Source organism: Etheostoma spectabile, chromosome 20 (assembly GCF_008692095.1).
Source record: "Etheostoma spectabile isolate EspeVRDwgs_2016 chromosome 20, UIUC_Espe_1.0, whole genome shotgun sequence".
In the NCBI taxonomy this organism is placed as follows: Eukaryota; Metazoa; Chordata; class Actinopteri; order Perciformes; family Percidae; genus Etheostoma; species Etheostoma spectabile.
In genome coordinates, this window is record NC_045752.1 from 4,020,278 (window position 1) to 4,038,457 (window position 18,180).

At 39.6% G+C, this 18,180-nt stretch overlaps 2 protein-coding genes and 2 gene segments (V, D, J or C); 3 read left to right on the forward strand and 1 right to left on the reverse strand.

Moving 5' to 3' along the window:
- The window catches only part of LOC116670018 (Ig kappa chain V-VI region XRPC 44-like), a 39,840-nt gene that overhangs the window by 5,707 nt on the left and 15,953 nt on the right, over positions 1–18,180 (reverse strand). Inside the window, 1 exon segment of the V gene segment in view lies at positions 8,739–8,764. Within this exon segment, the coding sequence occupies positions 8,739–8,764 (26 nt within the window).
- LOC116670019 (Ig kappa chain V-III region MOPC 63-like) overlaps positions 1–18,180 on the forward strand; it is a 62,121-nt gene that overhangs the window by 3,638 nt on the left and 40,303 nt on the right.
- Positions 5,566–9,859, forward strand: tspan37 (tetraspanin 37). The gene is made up of 7 exons (XM_032500246.1): positions 5,566–5,813; positions 6,756–6,947; positions 7,072–7,146; positions 7,237–7,335; positions 8,378–8,530; positions 8,637–8,720; positions 9,427–9,859. Exons 1-7 carry the CDS (start codon positions 5,751–5,753, stop codon positions 9,496–9,498), a joined length of 738 nt encoding a protein of 245 aa, XP_032356137.1. The 5' UTR covers positions 5,566–5,750; the 3' UTR covers positions 9,499–9,859.
- Positions 11,049–18,180, forward strand: part of elavl1a (ELAV like RNA binding protein 1a) — a 7,950-nt gene continuing 818 nt past the window's right edge. Inside the window, exons 1-7 of one of the 6 annotated variants that reach the window (XM_032500240.1) lie at positions 11,049–11,262; positions 12,885–12,944; positions 14,532–14,724; positions 15,193–15,296; positions 15,868–16,030; positions 16,134–16,359; positions 17,250–18,180. The exon at positions 17,250–18,180 is cut by the window's right edge and continues 818 nt beyond it. In XM_032500240.1, coding sequence (XP_032356131.1) covers positions 12,909–12,944; positions 14,532–14,724; positions 15,193–15,296; positions 15,868–16,030; positions 16,134–16,359; positions 17,250–17,574 — 1,047 coding nt within the window. In that variant the 5' untranslated portion in view covers positions 11,049–11,262; positions 12,885–12,908 and the 3' untranslated portion in view covers positions 17,575–18,180. Of the gene's footprint in view, positions 11,263–12,884; positions 12,945–14,526; positions 14,725–15,192; positions 15,297–15,867; positions 16,031–16,133; positions 16,360–17,249 lie in introns of those variants that run through there. The other 5 variants (XM_032500241.1, XM_032500242.1, XM_032500243.1 and 2 more) reach the window with 5 other exon arrangements.

Here is an 18,180-nt window from a genome sequence, read left to right on the forward strand (position 1 = left end):
GTTATTATACGTAACAGACACCTGCACCTGTTTTCCTGAACTTCCAATATACGACCAGGCTAATACCGTTACCACAATTTTCAAACTATCAAACCCCCAACCAAAAAATATCCAAAGATTTAAAATATCAACCTGATTTTGTGTGTTTTATGACATTTAATGCCAAATTTAGATAATTTTTATGGTGTAGGAAATGAGAAATTGTGGTACTTACAGTGAAAGATGAGTTGGTTCCCCACCAAAAGTCCACCACAGTGGATACAAAACTCATGAAGTGGCCGTACACAAACCTCCTGCACTGGGGGACAAGCCTCTATCCACTGAAAACTCTCTGCTTTGGTCTCAAAACTTCAACAGTATAATTATGTTATGATTACTAAATTAATTAACAGCATCTTGAATTGCTTCAAAAATCACATCATTTTTACTCATTTTTTGTATTCTTACACTCAAGGGACAAACAGTCCAGTTCTCCCTGTAATATATTTTCAAATGCTTTTTCATCATTTGCAAAACTACAAATTAAAAAAAAATAATGTTAAATAAATACATTGATCTACAACATTATGTTTAAAAACTTTCAAAAGAAAATTGTAATGTTAGGTAAATAAAGGAGAAAATACACATAGTATACCAACCACATGAGACCATTAATCAAAATGTTTAAATCCTCAATTTGTTAATATTTTTCCATCATAATAACCAAGATGGGTGTAAATCAAGCAGTATTCCTCCTGATGTTGCCCCGTTGCCTTCAGTCTGTTGAGAGCAGAGAAATCATTTTCATAGAGAGGAGGTTTGCATGGTCAGCTGATCCTCCAGTGGACATGAGAAGGTTTATAGTCCTGGGAGTAACACTGCAGGACTCAGATCTGTCAGTCAACACAGCAGAAAGCACGCACACCATGACTCTCCTCACCATCCATCTGAGCGCTGGCCTGCTGCTGTCTTACAGGTTCATTCACTCAGCAACATTTCAACATCATGTGCTGCCTTTTTTCTTTTATTCTGCTGATAAATGAATGATTGGTTTTTGTCTGCAGGATGCAGCGGTCAGGTGACTGTGATCAGCCTCCAGTAGTGACATCTACTCCAGGATCCACTGTACCATCACCTGTAAAACCAGCCAAGCTTCAGTTTTTGATGGTAGTGGTCATGTATTCTGGTATCAACAGAAATCTGGACAGGCTCCAAAGCTCTAATAAGCATGTCGCATCAGACATTCAGGAACACCAGCTCGGTTAGTGGCAGTGGAAGCAGCTCTGATTCACTTGCCATCAGTGGAGTTCTGACTGAAATGCAGCAGTTATTACTGTCAGAGTTAAACATGTGGCAGTGTTCACAAAGTGATTTGTCGTGTACAAAACCTCTCCAGTCAGACGCAGAGACTTGAGCTGTTACAGCAGGAACCGACGCAGCTGCGAAGAGGAAGAGACTCTGACACAGACCACTGAAACCACAGAGCTGCACGTAAAATACACCCAAGCAAAACCAATATTCTTAATCATTAGTTAATTAACACATTTTAAACAGTAAGAACTCACCCAGGTGTTCAGTTCAGATAAACCTAAGAGAAAATATGTGATTCACATATTTGACTCATGATTTCGCCTCACTAAAAAATCAGATCAACATATTGTTAAAGTTTCTTTGCCTATGATTAAAAATAATGTATTTAGATTTCTCTCACTCACTATCTAATTTCATATCATATAATACTTTTTAGAGAGAAACAGTAATATTGACATGTTTAATCCAAAGCTTTCCTTCCCACAGAGAGGAGTATCAGTAGAAGATATGAAACATTACATTCTTACTACTCTTCATCACTAAAAGACCGAAGACTTCATCATGTTATTTATCAGTGAAAGCTTAATTAGCATCATCATCAACATGAGTTATTAAGGACACACCACACCACACACACACCACCACACAAAAACACACAACCAGAGTTGACAGAACTCCTCACCATCCAAAACCTTGTGATCTCTGCTTCTCTTCAATTAATATTATTTATTGTTTCTTTTCAGATTGGAGCAGGACTTCTTCAGTTTCTCACTTCCTGTTGCTACCTTATCTCCATGAATATGGTGTTTGATTTTGTGATTGGGCTTGTTGCATTTTAGTAAGTTTATCTTTTTAGGAATTGTTAATTCTTAAAAATGTACCAACTGTAACTGAAAGCGTGCAGTAGGTCCATTAAAAAGCCGCAATAGGCAGGTTTATTTTACATTATTTGTAATTAGCAGCGGATGGTGATAACGACGATCAGCTCCCTATTTCAGAGGCTAGACATGTTCAACGCCCTGCCAGACTAAACACACTGCAGATCATGTAGAGGTGATGACCAAATAGCCACAAATATGCCTGTTAAGCTAGCATCTTGCTAATGAGCCAACCACCTTGGCTGACTGGACTTACCTGTCTCTTGCTCTTTCTTGGTGTTGATGCTGGAATTTTGAAATTCCCCATGCTGAAATAGACGTGCAACGATGAACGTTTTTTGTGATCGCAGGGATTAAAATGTATAGTTTTTGAGCAGATTAAATGAAACACACACAACATTCAACACACCACTTTTGTGAACATTCCTTAGGTGGAATTGTATCCAAAGTCTCTGCGTCCCCACGTCGGTGTCCATATCCATGGACCATCTACAGCTCGATAACACCCCAAACCAGAGAGCAAGAAGGTCAGACTGGAACGCGAGACTCATCTTCATCACCTGCAGAGTGACAGGTTACAGACTGACACAGATTCAAACGGAAAACTGTTGACAAGTCTATCTTTCTTGCGGTGAGATCATTGATTTCGTCAGCTCACTGGTAAAATGTTTCCCACGTCTGAAGGTTTGAGCTCAATCCCTCTGGACTGTTGTCTTTCCTCTTTCACAATTAGAGGACGTGTTCTATAATGCTTCTCTTATTTGATCTTCTCCACATCACTCAGGCCCCCACCAGGACACATCCCTCCGTGTTTTCTTGCCATTGGGCCTCTTGGCGCGGGCTCTCTGTCTTTCTCTCTCGGGGTCTCCTCGGCGCCCCCCTTTGTCCGCCTTGTCTTTGGCCATATCTGCCCTTGACTTTCTTCTCTCTCCTCCTGGCCTCCCTCGTGTCCCCTGCCAATTGATCTGTGACGAGAGTGATACGGCTAGTCACCGTCGACGATCCCTGTAGTGCCTAGCACCAAGCCCAAACACCGTAACACATGAATACCCGCGTTACACAAGTTTTCCGTTCTTTTCCTAGTTCGCCACGAGCATATACGACGCACCGACTGTGCTGTGCCCCTGTCTTGACACTGAGTGACTGACTGTCCCCCCCATCGCACCGGATCTGTATTGTTGCCCATTAATGTAACTCTGGTGTCGGTTGGGGTTTTATGAGTAGGGTGAGGCGTTGTGCACTCCGTGCTCATGTCGCGACTCATCCCTCACCGGAAGGCACGGGTTGGACTCGAGATGCATGTAGCCATGTCAGGTTTGTTTATATGTGATAAGTTAAGACTGACTAGGGAATTGAATACGGTTAGTGGTATAAATAAACTTTGACTTTATACTGTGGTCTAGACCGTTCCCACAGTATTCACTATGCCAAACAATTGTATGTTGCCTTCCAGCTAATTAGCGCATTGAGTCTTAAAGGTATCTGCGCACTTGAACTACAATCGTCGGCTCGGTGGCTGCCAACCACTTTCTCCCTGGCGCCTCAGTGGTTCTGACAAACCATAGTCTGTCCGTTTGACCGGGGACTGTGACCTCACAGCATTGCAGTCGAGGCGCGCGTTTAGAAATGGCAAGGACACCAAAAATGATTCGCGGTGAGAATTTTGAACATAGAATTAGGGCGTAATAAGATCATAAAAAACATTCTCATAAATAGAGTAATTATTGAAAATCACAAACATGTTTCTATTTATTAAAATTAGTCACTTCATCTGGTTTTACTTTCTTTCAGGATCTTGGAGTCAAGTGACTGTTTCTCAACCTCTTGCAGAAAAATCTTCTCTTGGATCCACAGTCACTCTGACTTGTAAAACAAGCCCAGAAGTCAAGACATGGTCTGATGGAACAAATAGGGTACACTGGTATCAGCAGAAATTTGGAGAAGCTCCCAAGTTAGTCATGAAAAATGCTAAAAATCCTACAAGTGAGTTTGCTTCTCGATTCTCTGGCAGAGGAGACGGCACGAATAGTGCTTTGACCGTCAGTGAAGTATAGACCAGAGATGCAGCAGTTTATTACTGTCTGAGATACGATGAAATAAACAGTGCTTGGTCGTTCACACAGCGATTTGTCGTCGTACAAAAACCTCCCTCAGTCAGACTGCAGAGACTCTGACACAGACCACTGAACACAGAGCTGACAGTAACCCCACCAAGCAGAAACTAAAACACATCAAAACTCCTACAACAACTGCAATATGTTATTCACTTCAATTATATTTTGTTGATACTATCAAATCATGACAGAATGTATGTCAGGAGAAGCAGGACTGTGGCAGCAGGCAATAGTAGGCTATCTGGTTTAGGACCCCAATTTTAAATGGACATTAAAGCATTACATGTTGGATACTGCTTGGGGTTTAAAATCCCCAAGAACAGCATCTGAGTTCTGATTTTTATGAACATTTTTGAAAATGGCTGCCCTCAAGTACCACTCCACATTGCATTAAGACATATTATATTTTTTGCATTTAAACATTATCGTTAGTTTATAACAAAGGCTAATATACAGTATTACTTAGATCCAACCATATATAAAGTATATCCTAGTTCAATTTGCTTTACCATGCTTATCAGCTCATCAGCTTAGATAACATGTTAAATCATCAGTAATACTAACAACTGGGATGATAATGATGGGTAATTCTGAAGTTACTTTTGATTTGCAGGACTTTTACTTGGAATATTTTGACATTGTGAAATGGCTTTTTACTTAACCCTTGTGATGTCTTCCCGTCAACCATGAAAAAAACCTGTTTTTTTCAACATTATTATCGCTATTTCCAACATTTTTGTCACTTTTTCAATGTTGTGGGTGCTTTTTTGATTTTTTTCTAAAGTTTTTGGGTATTTTTAATGTTGACATTTTCATGTTCTTGTTTCGATGGCCTACTTTTTGGGACATTTTATTTTACTGAAAACGGGTCAAATTTGACCCACGGACAACATGAGGGTTAAATAATGAACTAAATGGGCCTGTTTCTTCCAACCCTGACTCTTTTTACGCTTAAAATCGCCAGAGGGCAGTGTTGACCAGATATGGGAATGCAATAGGTATTTTTTTGAGAGTTTCATTACCATCTCACACAAGCGCACCCAGTGGCCTAGACACAGGTCAACCTGATGCAGGTTCAACTACTTTTTAGTTAATTCGGATAATATGAAGCATCAGAGGATGTCAGGGTCTACTCTTCTTCCTTGGAGTCACCAAACAGACCATAGTGCTGATTCTACATCTAACCATTTTCACTGTAAAATAAAAGAGGTTGTAAAACCGCAGAAATGTTTCCGCGTTCCTTGGGGAAGTTGATCTTTAACCATCGCGGAAGGAAAGTTGGTCTCGTCAACAGCGTTATAAAATAAATCACGTGCTTCATCAAATGGATTGCAGGTTACTTATTTTACATTGTAGGTTTCATGGATCAGCTATGATTGCGCCACCTTCATGTTAGCGCGCATCTGCAGTTTGCGTCATTTAGGCCTATCACTGCTCGCTCGCTCCTCGCGGCTCCTACAGTCTGAAAATGAGCGACCAGAGAAGGAAAGCGTTAAAAACTATGCTACAGTTGACGTGTCAACTTCTGGGGGTATGTAAGACTTTATCCATCTTTTCCTCATCTTGTACCCATTGTTTTTTGTATTCTGCCACTAAACATTACCAACAATATTTGGCATAAGGTTATATATTTATTAATGAAGTTGCCATTTATTTACTTTTGTTTAGGATTATATAAAAACAGAGCTACAAGTAGAATAAATCACTTCCATTTGTTGCGTACGAATGCATTGTCCTGTGTGTCACATGATACATGGGCGCATGTTTGGAGGCAGGATCAAAGTAGAAGTAGGGCATACAGAATGAACAAAGCAGGGCACACACACCTGGACACACACACACACACACACACACACACACACACACACACACGCGCTCTCGATTTCTTTCTATGATAGCTTTAACGCAATGTGAACTGTATTGTGTTCATCGACTTCTTTGTTATTCCTTGATTCTCTATTTTGCCAGTCATGTGAGTTGTTTTGTAATAATGGAAGAACGTTCTGTGGTGACTATGTGAGTTTTTGAGTGAGAATTATTTTTATTTTATGAGGAGTAGCCTGGACAAAATGTTAATCTTAAAATCTCCCTCTGTCTACTGTCCCCCTTTCTTTTTAATTGATTTCCCATGATATGCAGAACCATCAGCAGAGACTTTAAATATTACCCTTACAGCATTAAAATTCAGAATCACCATCAGCTTTGTTGGCCTTCATATTATGTGTATATGTCTACACATAAAAGGAATTGTGTGTTTGGTATTAATATTGTCAAACTATTATTGATAGAGGAATGTCAAAAGAGGGTTTGTTTTTCTTTTCTATTCTGTCCTGCTAAATATTTTAAATGATAAATCATTTAAAAAGGGGGGAGGGGGGGCTGATGAGCGGTCATTGAGAGCTCAAAGGTGTTGATATCACGAAGGCATATAGGAATAATCTGTCCTTTTCTGATCTTTTCATGTATTGACTAGGTGGTGGGGCTGGTGGTGGGCCTGAGTGGCGTCTACCTGCTGCTGAACTACACACAGAGCAGCTTATTTCTGACTCACAGCTACATCCCTCTGCCAGCGTTCCTTGCTCTCGCCAGCGCTGCGTTCCTATTGGCCAGTGGCTGCCTCGGCTTCTGGCTGAGCTTCAAAGATTCCACCTTTCGGCAGGGATTGGTAAGGTTGTGTGTGTGTGTGTGTGTGTGTGTGTGTGTGTGTGTGTGTGTGTGTGTGTTCAATGGGAGTATCTGTATTCGGATCAGTGTTTGGACTGTACATAAAAAAGTGTTTTCTTCTCCAGTTTCTTTATCTGCTCGTTTGGGTCTTTTGCCTGGAGAGTACGACTTCAGCGTTGGCTTATTTTCACTCTACAAAGGTAAAAAAAGTTACTCTAAAATGAATGTTCACTGGACACTCATGCTTTCGTGACACTGCAGAGCATTTGTTGTGTGTTTTTTTTGTTTAGCTGGAGTCAGAGATAGCTCCTCTAAGGGGAGTCTTTCAGAACTACACAGGCAACAGCCAGGACCTAAACTCTCGAGCTGTGGATGCTGCACAAGAAGAGGTGTGTGTCATTCATAACTCATGTGAATTGGGTTACACAGACATCCTACACCCCAAGCATGTTTCTGGTGTGCTGAATGTGTAATAAGGATGTAATATTTCAAAATGTCAACTATGCAGTGGCATGTACCTGAATCATATACCATTATAGTAATTGGCTTAAGCAGGGTCTTGAATACAATCAACAACTGTAGCTGAGTGTTGAAGCCAGTGTTCTGGCTAAATAGATTAACGTTACCGGGATAAAGCCTGAAATCCAGTGTCTGTCATGTGCCCTCCTCTCTTGTTTTCTCTGCTATCTGGGCTAAGCGCCGCCCAAGACAGTTAAGATTGGTTTAAAAAAAAAAATGCAAACAAGTCAGAGCATTTTTCCCTTATCCCAGAATAGATAGGCTGTGTTGCTAGACCATACTCCAGTGCTTACACAGCACTGTGGAGGCAGGTCTGGCTAGACTAGTATTCAAGTGACTTGGGTTGCACTTCCTCTAATCATATGAAAACAGAGCTACAAGTAGAATAAATCACTTCCATATGTTGTGTACGAATGCATTGTCCAATATGTCATATGAAACAAGAGTGCATGGGCGCATGTTTTTAGGCAGGAACAAGGTTGAAGTAGGCATACAGAATGAACAAAGCAGGGCACACACACCTGGACACACCTGGACACACGCACACACGCACACACACACTCTCTCTTAATAGCTTTAACATAATGTGAACTGTACTGTGTTTAATGACTTCTTTGTTATTACTTGATTCTCTATTTTGGCATTCATATAACTGAAAATTGAAAATCTACCATTTTTCCTTAATGGCAAATGTTTGGGAAGTATTTTTCTTGCGTGATTGGTGTCTCAAGCTACACTCAGCTGTATTAGTTGGCCCAAAAAATCCCTCTAAACCTCAGGCCTTGAATCTTCTATCCATTAATTAAGGGAACCGTCAATGGCGTTTTGTCTACTGAAAAAAATTAAACCCAAATTGTGCCAATAATGCTTAAGTCATTTTGGAAGAAAATTTTGTCTTTTGATTCCCGTTAGTTGCAGTGTTGCGGTGTCCATGACTACAGGGACTGGCTGGAAACCTCCTGGTTTAACCGCACTGGAGGCCTCTGCGTTCCTCACAGTTGCTGCAACTCTACTTTCCCCTCATGCACTGGCGCTGTGGACCAGCCATGGCAGCTTAATGCACAGGTAGACATGGGCATTCAGAGAAATTCAACACTCATTAAAATAAAAATAAAAAAGAATGTCGGTTTGGACCTCCCAGCTTTTCTTTTTGAATTTGTCTCTCTTTCAGGGCTGCCAGGTAAAGCTGGAGAACCGATTACAGTTTGTGTTGAGTTTTCTCATCTGGGGCTCCCCGCTGGTTTTTCTAGTGGAGGTACTGTATGAAAAGAACACTTTATGACTGTTTATTACATGTAATAAAAGAACACGCACCCTAATTGAAAAATGAAATACCTTTATAGAAGATTATGTGCTATAATAGTTCCTTAAAGGTGCAATAATTGATTATTTTATTTTATTTTGGCCAAGCTATATACACAAACTTCACAAATTATCACCTTATAAGTTGTTATGGTGAACATGTTAGCAAACATTGGCCTATTTACACACCCAGACTATACATAGCAACACTAGCATTAACGTGTCCTATTTCTGACTACCCAGTGCATTGAAGTCCAAAATTCACTCTTTTTTAGCTCTGTTTTGGTTTCCTCCAACTCCTGAGGGAAATGTCTGTCTCTTTAGCTGCTAAATGTAGACCCTTACTGTGTCTGTCTGCCATTTGGTGTTAGCCAGTTAGCATACTTTGGCTAAGTATAATGATTAAATGGCTTTTTTGCTGAAAACAGCTGTTTTTTGTTTGAAATAGGGTGATGAGAGCAGTGAGTGTAGTTTGGGTGCTCTAAAACCAATACAATGAGCTGAAAACTCAAAAACGCTCCATAGAGCTCAGAGCAGCTGTTGAATTGGGTGATAAATGCCTGTGGGAAAATATGTCTGTTAAGTTTTATCAGTTTATTATAGAGCCTTGTTTAATTTGGCTGTTAACCTATTGTGCTTTCTGTCCTCTTATCGTGCAGGTTGTTTTATTTCTGACGATGGCACAGCTAATGAAACACCAACCAGTTAAGGATTATCAAGTACTGGACTAAAAGACACAGTGATGGATGGGACAGCATTGTACTTTGCACAATACTTCAAAGTATATCATATCATATTGTGTAAATGTGCATCAAATTAGTATTGGGATTGTTAGAATAATTATTCCGGAGCTGCTGACCTCTTACCTACCCCACCACTGCTGATTTAAACAGGTTTACTCCATTACGCTGCAAAAGGTGACATAAAAGTGGTGAAATATATTTTGGTATTACTGACACCAAAAAGATGAAGATGGACGGTTTATGGAAAACTATTTTTTGTTTTAGATATACAGTTGCACCATTCAGTCTATGTTGGTAGACTCAACAGTGTCATATAGTCTTTCCGAGTGGAAATAAAAGGCTAAATAATTCTCAATGATGTATAACATCTTCTGTTTGGTGAATATGACTTGCCATCAGGTTGAAGGCAGGCTTTTTTGCCTATGTTGTGCCTAGATATGTTTCATACAATACAGTATAGCAAACAAATCATAATATGTGATATGATGACTCTATAAGGTTACATTGTGTTGTTCTTGATTTTTGATTGTTGGTGTGTTATTATTGTATACAGAGCACTTTTTTACTGTCTCTATGTGTAATTATTGTTGTTCTTCTGAAATTGACACAAGGGACAATAAACCAAATGTTTAATGCACTGTGCTGCTGATTAAACTTGCTTGGCATGATTTATGATCTGAATACTACTTATGTATGTACCACATACATTTCATATCTCATTCTGCATATCCACTCTCTGCATTGTCTCTAAAATTAGAGCGTCTCTCCATCTTTTATCAGCCATTTGAACCAAATAATTAAAATACTTTCAAACTGATTAGTGCAGCCTGAAAATAAATAAATATATTTTCCTGTATGTTTGTTTTCATCTTACCTTTCTAAAAAAAAACTAATATGCAAAGGATTAAATGGTAACCCTTTCCTTTTGCCATAAGCTTGCTTCACCCCGTGAAGTATTGCTATTTGACCAAACAAGGACATATTTAACGTTTCATATTTTATTTAGGCAATTCTTGCCTAAGAGATACTCAAAGATACAAAAAATACAGTAGGCTATGTGATCATAGGCTATAGTTTGTTTAGAGTATATTTCTAAGCAATTCTCATACAATTTGGAAAAGTCAATAAGTATTAAGGTGATGTTGAGTAGGCCTAGCCTATGTTTCTTTCTTTCTTTCTTACAGAGGGCACACAAACCAAAGAGAACATCGGGGTAAACTCTACTGCAGACATTTTCCCACAGTAAGCCCACAACACCAAGCTCAGAAGACCAACAGCATAAGGAAATGTATGATAGTGTATTGTATGTTTCTGTTAGGCTACTGCATGATTTAGCCTATTTCAATTAGCCTAAAGTATTCATATTTCCAAAAAAATGCTTATAGTGCTAATATTGTTCTCCATGAGATTACAATTCCTTACAAACTGAAAAGGGTCTATGCAATTGTTTGAAATCTAATAGCATTCTTTAGGTGTGATAGGTATCCTCAATGAACTCTGACAGCAACACACCGTTTGGCTCTGTTTTAGGATTGCATGTTGATGGTCGGTATGGATGGATGTTGACCACGCTGTCTCTGCTGCAGAGGCGTGGCTGGGCGCGAGTGGGCGTGGTGGGCTTTGTCACGTAACGTCAGCTCCTTCTTCCTCGCTTTCTCCACTACGTAAGGCTGACTTGGAGGGAAGTGAACGTCGCCAAGAAAATAAAAAATAGGAGAAGAGGGCAGAAACAACAACTACCCCCAACAGCTGGTAATGCGAAAAATGTTGAGAAATGTTATCCGAAGCTTTTGCCTATGCTCTGATATTTCGATGTGTGCAGGTTAGTCAAATGCGAATGGCTGCCATGCCGCTCTCGCGGGCCTTGGAGCCGTCGGTTAGCTAACGGCGGCTAACGCAAGCCTCCGTGGCCTGTTAGCAGGCCGCTGGGGTTTAGGCGCGGGGACAGAAATGCTTTCATCCGACGCTCTCCAAAATAGGGTCACGATGCTTTAAGTTAGCTAACCTGCAAAGACACCGCCACGTTATGTATACCCTTTTAGCTAGCTACGTAATGTAAGTTTGTTCACGTGCATGCAATGAAGTGTAGACAAGTAATAATGCTCCCTGTTTTTGTCGAACCTTGTGGGACACATGTTTGCCCTTCTCATCAGAGTGAGTGAGTGAGCATGTAGCTGGCTAACCTGCTAATGCTAGCTAGTTACATTAACGCTAATCAGGCCTCCGCATGTTTTCCGAGTTAAAGATCATATCGCGAGTTGCTGTTTCCTTGACCGGTAATTAAAAAAACAAAAGTGGACGTTTAAAACGTAATTTGTGGTCGCAGAAGACAACATTATGCTGTTTCTGCTGTGATAATGTTAGCCATAGTAAGTGGCCCAATTTGTGACGTTAACATGAATGCAATGTCGCCCCAGCACTGTGAAGTACTGGAGAAAATATCCCACCCACGTTCTGAAGGGATACTATACACCTATAATCTGAATTAATATTTCCCTTCATGCCACAGCTCCAATCTGCCACGCCTCTTTCCACTGGATAACCTAGCTAATCAAAAATACTGGCACACTAGACTGATTTTTCCATTAGAAGGACTGGTGCTCATTACGTAAAATTGTATGTTCAAGCATAATACCGAAATATACTGCTTTTATTCTCGTCTGGGATTATTCATGTTAACTTGCATCTTCAGTTTACTCTTTTTGTTTCCATTAAATTAGCCCAGGTTGTTAATATCCAACAATGTCTTTCTTCTTTTTTATTTTTATTTTTTTACAATTTGACCATCGCATGAGACTGACGTCCTTGTGTAGCTGACCTGGATAGATCTTATATCCAAATTAAAAATCAATTGTTGACATTAGGAGAAACTCATAAGGAGGTAAAAACAGGCGGGTATACATCAAAAGAGCAACACATCGGTGGTAGAAAGGTTTAAGAATGGGATCATATAAGCCAGCTTTAGCTGCCAAGTTACATGCTGGCTAATTTCATGATACACGCGTGTCACAACTGCAGCAAAATGTAAAATGACAAGTTATTAAGCCTCTGTTCACTCAGCAACATACAGGAAATGATGTTGGCGTGAAATAATACACACAACAAATTGACGCTAGAGAAATAAGGCAGTAGTAAACTACACCAAATGTGTTGGAACTTAAAACATAATGGCACAATTCAACTGAAAGAGCCTTTTAAAAGCTCTGTAATAGTGATCTGGGCTATCTGCACACATTTTTTTATATGGCCCCTCGAAGAGTTAGGAACCATGTGGGACTTTTAGTGTAGAACCTCTTAATATCATCATCTTCAGGCAGTTTGCTTACTCACTGCCACATTGACCAAGTTGTTTGATTTTTTTTAATTTATTTCAGCCACAGGAGCAGTGAAGTGTCTTCATGGCAGTTCGTCGAGGACACATTAAGTACTTGAAAGTGAGTATAAGATCTTGGCTCCCATTTCAAACATCGCTGCAGTATGTGACCTTATCAACTAATTGTTGTTGACAAAGACTTTAATGCTAAAATCTTGTTGTATGGTAGCAAGCCATTTGTTTGACTCAATATAAAATTGTACTTCCTATTTAAAATTAGACTCATTTTAAATTTCTGAAGGATGTCACGACTGTACACAGTGATCTCTTTACTTGCTTGTTTGATATTTGAAGTAAGACGACATTAAGATAAATTCATAACACTCCCGCATGCCCAAGCTCCCACCAGCTATGCCTATGTTTACTGGTTTAATACAGGACTCTCATTCATCCTCTCAGAAAGTGTATCTTACCCAACAGAATACAGAATCACAACCCTTCTCTTGCATGAATGGACCTCTGTCAGGTTCACCACCAGACTGTTTCCCCCTTTCAGGCCTGATCCCATTTCAGCCACCACAGAAGCAGCTTTGTAAAAAGTATTTTGAAGGCAGCTTCCACTTTAGTTGTGGAAACTTTACATCATTAGCTAAACCAATCTCAACTGGTTATCAGACTTGGCTGCAGGTCATTTGGTGTTAAAAGAGCTACTTAGTACTTGCGTTTCATTGTTTAAATTTCCAATTGGTGTATTGTAAACTACTACACTGAAACTAATTTGCAACTTAAATCCAGTCACATGCTTGTGTAATAAATTACCATTATGTGGCTTTTAACCCTTGGTTTTCTGTTGCATTGAAACTGTAATTACACTACACGGACACTCTTATCCCTTTACGACCAACAAATACCAAGAATCCCTTTTTTTCATTTCCATTGCATTTTAAGAACCGTAAAGATTAGGTAAATTAGATTAATGGTTGTTTAAAAATATCGTGGATCCTGTTTTTTGTATTCACTCAATCACTGTGACTGATGTTTGAGTTTAATGTAATGAATGAACATACAAGTCACACAGATGTGGAAAAGGTTTTGAAAAATACCATCTCTGGAGTGTGTTTAGTAGGAATTAAGTTCCAGTCCCTGTTTTCTTAGTTTTGAGTTATAATTTTGTGTATTTTTTATGAATTAACTTAATGCTGGCGAGATTAACCACAAACGGACTAATTGATTTTAAGAGTGTGGGAATTGTTTTTTAATAAAGATATCTTATTAAATGTAGTTTTTTTTTGTTCAGAATGCATGCACTTATACTCTTTAATCGAATTGTACAGCAACAGCATTTAAAGACCCATGCAGTGCTTCAACTAATGATTATTTCTATTATGGATTAACTGCAAAATAATTTAACAATTAACTAGTTTTATTTATAAAATCTTTGAAAAAAGTGAAAAAAGGCCCACCGTTGATTACTAGAGCCATAGGTGACATATTCAAATGGGTTGTTTTATTCCACCAACAATCTAAAATGCAAAGATTTATAAAGATTACTATCGCTTATGAAAAAGAAAAGAAGTGGACCAGTAAGTATTTAGCTTTTTTGCTTGAAAAATGACAATCAATTAGTCGACTAGTCGATTTTCTGTCGATCAATTGATGGGCTCATGTTCTGTGAACTTACCTTGCTTTGTGTTTCCCGGCCCACCTGGTCGACCTACAGGAGGTGTATGACATGTCTAACGGTTATGAAGACCACATGGGAGGGGACGAGGGGAAGGACGCCAAGACCAACCTGATAGTGAACTACCTGCCCCAGAGCATGTCACAGGACGAGCTGCGGAGCCTCTTCAGCAGCATCGGGGAGGTGGAGTCTGCCAAGCTGATTCGAGACAAAGTCGCAGGTATGCTACTCTCTGAAGCAATAAGACCTGTGACAGACCAGATGGACGCTTAAACACAAGATGTTGTTGTAGATGGCATAGGATTTGTGTAACCTCTGAATATATCAGTGGTGGTTCAGCTTTATGACTTGAAACTTTCAAAAGACCTTTATTGGCAGGATCTCTACTAAAGGCCTGTTTTCTGGCTCCTTAGTGTTTTTTTTTTCCCTAATGTAATTTTTTTATTTGAAAGACATTCCAAATTGATTTCTTGTTTGAGTTGGGTTGTAGTTTGCTCAGTTTTTTCCACCACCATAGACTTGTTTTTATTCCAACCAGTCCTGTAGTCTCTTTGTTTGTTTGTTTACACTAGCATGCAATGTTAAGATTTGTTTTTGTTTTTTAAATATTTATTTGTTTGCAGATTTTTTTGAACTATACAACGTTTTTTTTTGTTTTATTTTATTGTTTTCCTTTTTTTTTCTCTAGGCCACAGTTTAGGGTACGGATTTGTTAACTATCTTAACCCTAGTGATGCAGACAGAGCTATCAGTACACTGAATGGACTAAGGCTACAGTCCAAAACTATCAAGGTAACGTGCAATAAGGTGTTCTACAATTCTCAAACCAAAGATGTCATGTCATGTAACTCCTGTGGCTCCTGTGCTGTCCGCTAACTAGCTAGAACATGTCAGCCCGAGGAAGTGATTCTGCTTTTACAGCTCACTTACTGCCCTATCTGACATGTCAGTTTTATTTTAATTTGACTTATTTTATTTGACACATTCTGTCAAAGTCAATGTATTTCATGTATGTAGTTCTTTGAAAGTACCTTTTTGTTCAGTTGGATTTTGTTTGTTTTTTTGTTGTTGCTGTAATGCTCTTTTATGCCTCTCATTTTTGCTCTGACGAAAGACTTAATACCTAAAACCACTTATCAGATCATTATATTCTGTTTTCTTTTAAATTCCCAAAGTTTTTTATTTTTTAATAGACCAAGCCATTCAGAATAATTAGTTGAGTAACTTATAAAAACACCTGAAATAACTTGCTTTTGAAAATTGATAGATTTAAGTATTCATTTTGATATTTTTTTTGTTACTTTGTTTTCTACATGTGTATCAGTGGAGTTTTAATCAGGCGATTGTTGCTTCCTGTTGTTAGGTTTCTTATGCACGACCCAGCTCTGACACAATAAAGGATGCCAACCTGTATATCAGTGGCCTGCCAAAGGCCATGACCCAGAAGGATGTGGAGGACATGTTTTCACGTTTTGGCCGCATCATTAACTCCCGTGTACTTGTTGACCAGGCCACAGGTACGACAGGTGAATGACTTCCTTACTTTTCAAAAATGCTTTTTAGTATATTGCGCCTAGTTATGTTGCTTTTATCAGAATAGGCCGTCACCTGCTGCTCTGTTGTACCCAGGCTCATCCCGCGGGGTGGCTTTTATCAGGTTTGACAAGCGGGCAGAGGCGGAGGAGGCCGTCAAAAACCTGAATGGCCAAAAACCACCTGGATCCTCTGAGCCAATCACAGTGAAATTTGCTGCCAACCCAAACCAGGTGAAGAACACACAGATCATCTCTCAGCTCTACCACAACCAGTCCCGACGCTTCGGTGGGCCCGTACACCACCAGGCACAGCGGTTTAGGTGAGAGAAGTTGTGAACGTTTACATACACTGAGTAGGACAAGCAATGCATTTAGTTGATGAGTTTGTGACTCTGCTCTGAACCAGTACAGTATGGTTGCCATTGCTCTGTTCTTTGCGACTTTTAGACTTGTTATAGCTAAGCAATTGGTAATAGCTTCTACCTCCTAACCCTCATTTATCAACAGATGTCAGTATTCATAACACTAGCAAACACATCAGTCAAATCCAAAACATAAAGACCCTATCTTCCACTCAAGTCCCCTGTGAATATATCATAGCAGGAAAGAGCTGCTTGTTTTTTGTGTGCCAAAAATCTGGCAGAGTTTGGTAAAAGTTTAACTTTCATTTTCTTAGTTACACACCAGAAATAGTTTTCATCAGGGGCAAAGGGAGGCCTGTCAGAACAAGCTTGGAAACCAGTGATTGAAACCGTTCTTAGATGTATCATAAAGTACCGCCATGGATGACTACGTTTTGATTGTGTTTCTGGCTCAATGAGAAACCTGCTTAGTTTTTGATGGAGGAGTTTCAATGTATATCAAAGGAGTAAATGAACTAGAGCTGAAATAAGTCTATTAATTACTTTTTAGAGAAAAAATAAAAGTTCCAGCTTCTCAGATGTGTAGATTTGCTGGTTTTCAAAGTCTTCTGTGACAGTAAAGAATATCCTTGTGTTTTAGACTGTTGCATTTTCTTTATTACTTTTTTTTTTCTTTGACATTTTAAAGGCCAAACAATTGTAGAAAATAATTGACAAATTCTATATGGAAATAATCATTAGTTGCCCAAAAAGGAGTAGGTCATTATATTATTAAAGAAACTGTTGGGCTTCTTTTGTTTCAGTCTTATTGATAAATCCACAAGTACTCTAAACCTTCTCATTTCTAGGTTCTCCCCCATGGGCGTTGACCACATGAGCAGCATGGGAAGCGCCAGTGTTCCTGGGAACTCCACCTCCGGCTGGTGCATCTTCATCTACAACCTGGGCCAGGACGCCGACGAGAGCATCCTTTGGCAGATGTTCGGCCCCTTCGGCGCCGTCACCAACGTCAAAGTGATCCGAGACTTCAACACCAACAAGTGTAAGGGCTTCGGCTTCGTTACCATGACAAACTACGAGGAGGCAGCCATGGCCATCGCCAGCCTGAACGGCTACCGGCTCGGAGACAAGATGCTGCAAGTGTCCTTTAAGACCAGCAAGGGCCACAAGTAGAGCGCGACAATCGGGTGTAGAGGAGAAATGGAAATGACGTGCGCCAGCTTTTACAGCAGCGAGCAGAAGTATGAGTTTTAGAAGCCTGGCACATCTGTTTTGGTTTTAGTGTATTCAGATGTTAAACAACATGTTCACTCTTCTGCACCTTTGTACTTGTCTAAAGAGTGTCTAGGCTGAATTCTTTTTCTTTTCTTTCATCTTTATACTCATGCTTGGAGCTTGAGGACACTCAGTAGTTTTTACTTTTTAGTGAAGGGATGGAGAGGGCAAAATCCCATCATGCCACCAAGATAACTTTTTGAAAATTATCTAAAAAACTAAAATTCTGTTTATGTGTTGCATGTTTATGTGGGGACTAGATAAGGAGACACGCCAATGGTTCTGAGCCGTGCACTAAAAAATACGGAGCATAAGGAAAGCCCTGCAAATTGTTCTCCAACTGTACACGTTTGTGGATGATTTAGTCTAAAGAGGACGAGGAACAATATTTTGCCCGTTGCCAGTGGTGGTTTTCATTTAGGAAAAGCTGTGCTCTGTTCTGGGTCCTTGTCATAAGTAGAACTAGATGCCTTAAATTATCATCCAGTGGACACAGATCTACAA